The sequence below is a fragment of the Chaetura pelagica genome, unplaced genomic scaffold (genome assembly GCF_000747805.2).
Source record: "Chaetura pelagica isolate M959 unplaced genomic scaffold, ChaPel_1.0 scaffold222, whole genome shotgun sequence".
Taxonomy (NCBI): domain Eukaryota; kingdom Metazoa; phylum Chordata; class Aves; order Apodiformes; family Apodidae; genus Chaetura; species Chaetura pelagica.
In genome coordinates, this window is record NW_009952711.1 from 56,104 (window position 1) to 58,655 (window position 2,552).

At 58.7% G+C, this 2,552-nt stretch overlaps 1 protein-coding gene across 1 annotated transcript in view; it reads right to left on the bottom strand.

The window, feature by feature from the left end:
• Positions 1–2,279, bottom strand: part of CSPG4 (chondroitin sulfate proteoglycan 4) — a 14,918-nt gene extending 12,639 nt beyond the window's left edge. The window contains 3 exon segments of the mRNA XM_009994492.1: positions 836–1,091; positions 1,974–2,137; positions 2,276–2,279. Coding sequence (XP_009992794.1) covers positions 836–1,091; positions 1,974–2,137; positions 2,276–2,279 — 424 coding nt within the window.
• Positions 2,280–2,552: the final 273 nt, after the last annotated feature.

Here is a 2,552-nt window from a genome sequence, read left to right on the forward strand (position 1 = left end):
GGTTGCGGCGTCCTGCTGATGTTGACAAAGGCCGGTGGGAAGCTGCTGTCTGGCTGGCATGGTTCCACCACCAGGCCTGGTGCTCCTGCCCGGACATCTGGAGGTGGGGAGGTGGGTGCCTCATCCTGCTCATACACCTCTTCATAGTCCCAGTAGTGCTCCTGCTTTCCACAGCCTGCTGTGATGTCCCTGGTGATCACGGCATCTTGCAGGCTTCTCCTCTGCAGGTTTATCCGCAGGTCCTCCAAGCAGCCAACAAACGAGTTGTTGGTCATGGTCCACACTGAGATGAAAGCAAGGTGATGCTCCTTTAGCCTCTGCAAAGCTTTGTCATTCATACCTCCAATGAAGAGGTTTCCCTGGAGGTCCAGGTGGTTGTTGATGCCCCGGTTGGAGGTGGACGAAGCGTAGTAATCGATCAGGATCTCCAACTTGTGGATGGCTGTGTAGACTTTGACGTAATGCTGCTGCTCGTCGCTGATGAAGACGTTGTTGTGCAGGACAATGATGCCATTGCCCTTCTCAACAAACCCTCTGAGGCGCCCGTTGGAGATCTCCAGGTAGAAGAAGTCGTTCTCCAGCCCCGCGTGGTAGATGAGGGGGGCCTGGGTGATGCTTGTGGTTATCACGAACTCGATGGTTGCTTCCTCCCTTGCATCCCACGTGGGAAACGCAATGTAGGAGTGAGGCCCCAGGAACCCAAAGGGGTCCTCAGGCTCTGCAAGGAACTGTGTGCTGCACCCTTCCTGGACTCGGTGGAAAACCTTGGAGCTGCCATCAGAGGACAGAGGGGAGAGAACATCCAGGCCATTGAAAGTCACCAAGTGGAGGCAACCTCTGAAGGGTGGGCTGGCCTCAGTGAGGTATGGCAGGTCGAGGCTGCCTGTCCCACCAGCATAGAGGCCATACTTGATGTCCAGCTCTTGTACAGGCCCTGGAATGTCCACGGAGCTGTTGAAAAGGCCATCAATGGTCAACGTCATCCTGCCATCCTCCACCAGCAGCTCCACTTCGTGCTTGACCAGGTTATTGAGCTGCAGCTCTTCTGGGGACTGCAGCATCACCTCCTCCTGGCCCAGCTGCAGTCTGGCCTGCAGGGAAGGACGTGGAGAGGGCTCAGCTCAAGCAAGGTGTTACCTGCAGCACAGCAGGCACAGCTCAGAAATACCTAAAAATGGACTGTCCCTGGGGGCTCACAAGTGCTTTGGTCCTTCAGTTCACTGCTGTTCATCCTGGCCTCTTCCTCCTCTGTGAGGGCTCCTCCCTCATCCACCCACCCCTTTGGGCAGGCCCTCTCTGTCCTGCCCTCTGAATTCTCTCCTTCTTCACTCTCCCAGCAGAGCCCAGTCTCAGGGCTATTTCCTGGGGTCCTTCATCTCCCAGTCCCACAGCCCCACCCCTGGGCTTTCCCTCTCCTCCCATGGAGGAGCCTTGCTAGATGCTGGCTCCTTTCTCCCTGCTCCATCCTGTCTGTTGCCCTCCATCCCTGCAGCCTGGGCTGCTTCCAGCTTTGCCCTAGGAATGGTAAGGGAAATAGTAGGCTTTGCTCCCGTGGGCAGCAGCCTGGAGCCTCCTAAGTAGAGGTTTAGCTGAGGGACCCTGAGACACATGGTCTGCATTAGGGAGACCTCCAGCCAGCTGCTTGCTTGCTCTCCTGCTTTGCTTTAGATGTGGTTGGTGGCCCAGCCCAGGCTGCAGGAGAGGTGGGACCTGTGCTTCAGATGCTCCCTGCTCTTGTCCTTCGTGGTGGATGCCAGCACCACAACCACAAGGGGGAATTTTATTCTTCCATCCCTTCCCATGCCCCAGTTGAGCTTGACCTGTGGTAGGACAGGAGAGATGTCTCCTTCCTCCAGACCCTCACAGCTCACCCCTAACCCCTCCCTCCCTGGGGGTGCCATGCACCTTCTCTGACCATGCATGGGGTGCTGGGGTGAGCATCCCCACCTGGGGAGGGGTGTTGGGGTGCTGACCTGCAGGCTGCCAGCTCGCAGCTGGAGCAGGAGGTGGTCGGGGTGACCAGCAGCCAGGAAGAGCAGCCCACTGGGCTGACTGGTGAGCAGCTGCAGCCGCAGCCGCAGCGCCCGGGAGGCGTCTGCCAGCGGCAGCTCCACGAAGCTGTCCCCGAAGAAAGAGGCTGGGGAGAGAAAGGAGAAGGTCAGGCAGGGAAGGACAACCCCTCCACAAGCCCCTTCTGGGTGGGTGCTGTGAGAGTGCAGCCCCCTGAGCCCATCCATCCATCCATCCTGCCCATCCACCCATCCATCCTGCCCACCCATCGTGCCTTCCCCGCCTGGGCTCCCCTGTGCTCCCCTGCAGGGTGCTGGAGCCCAGCAGCCTGGAAGCACCCTGAGGGAAGCCTGTCTTCTGACTTTCCCAGGGGAAGGAGTTCCCAGGGGCTGGCTGTGTGGAGGCAGAGAGTGTGTTTCTCCTTGCCCACACAGCATTTAGAGCCATCTTCCCCCTCATTAGGTGCCCAGGGCAGATGCAGTAGTGCCTGGCATCAGGCTTAGCTCCCCAGCCTTAGGAGGCAAATTGTTACCCTGAGGAGT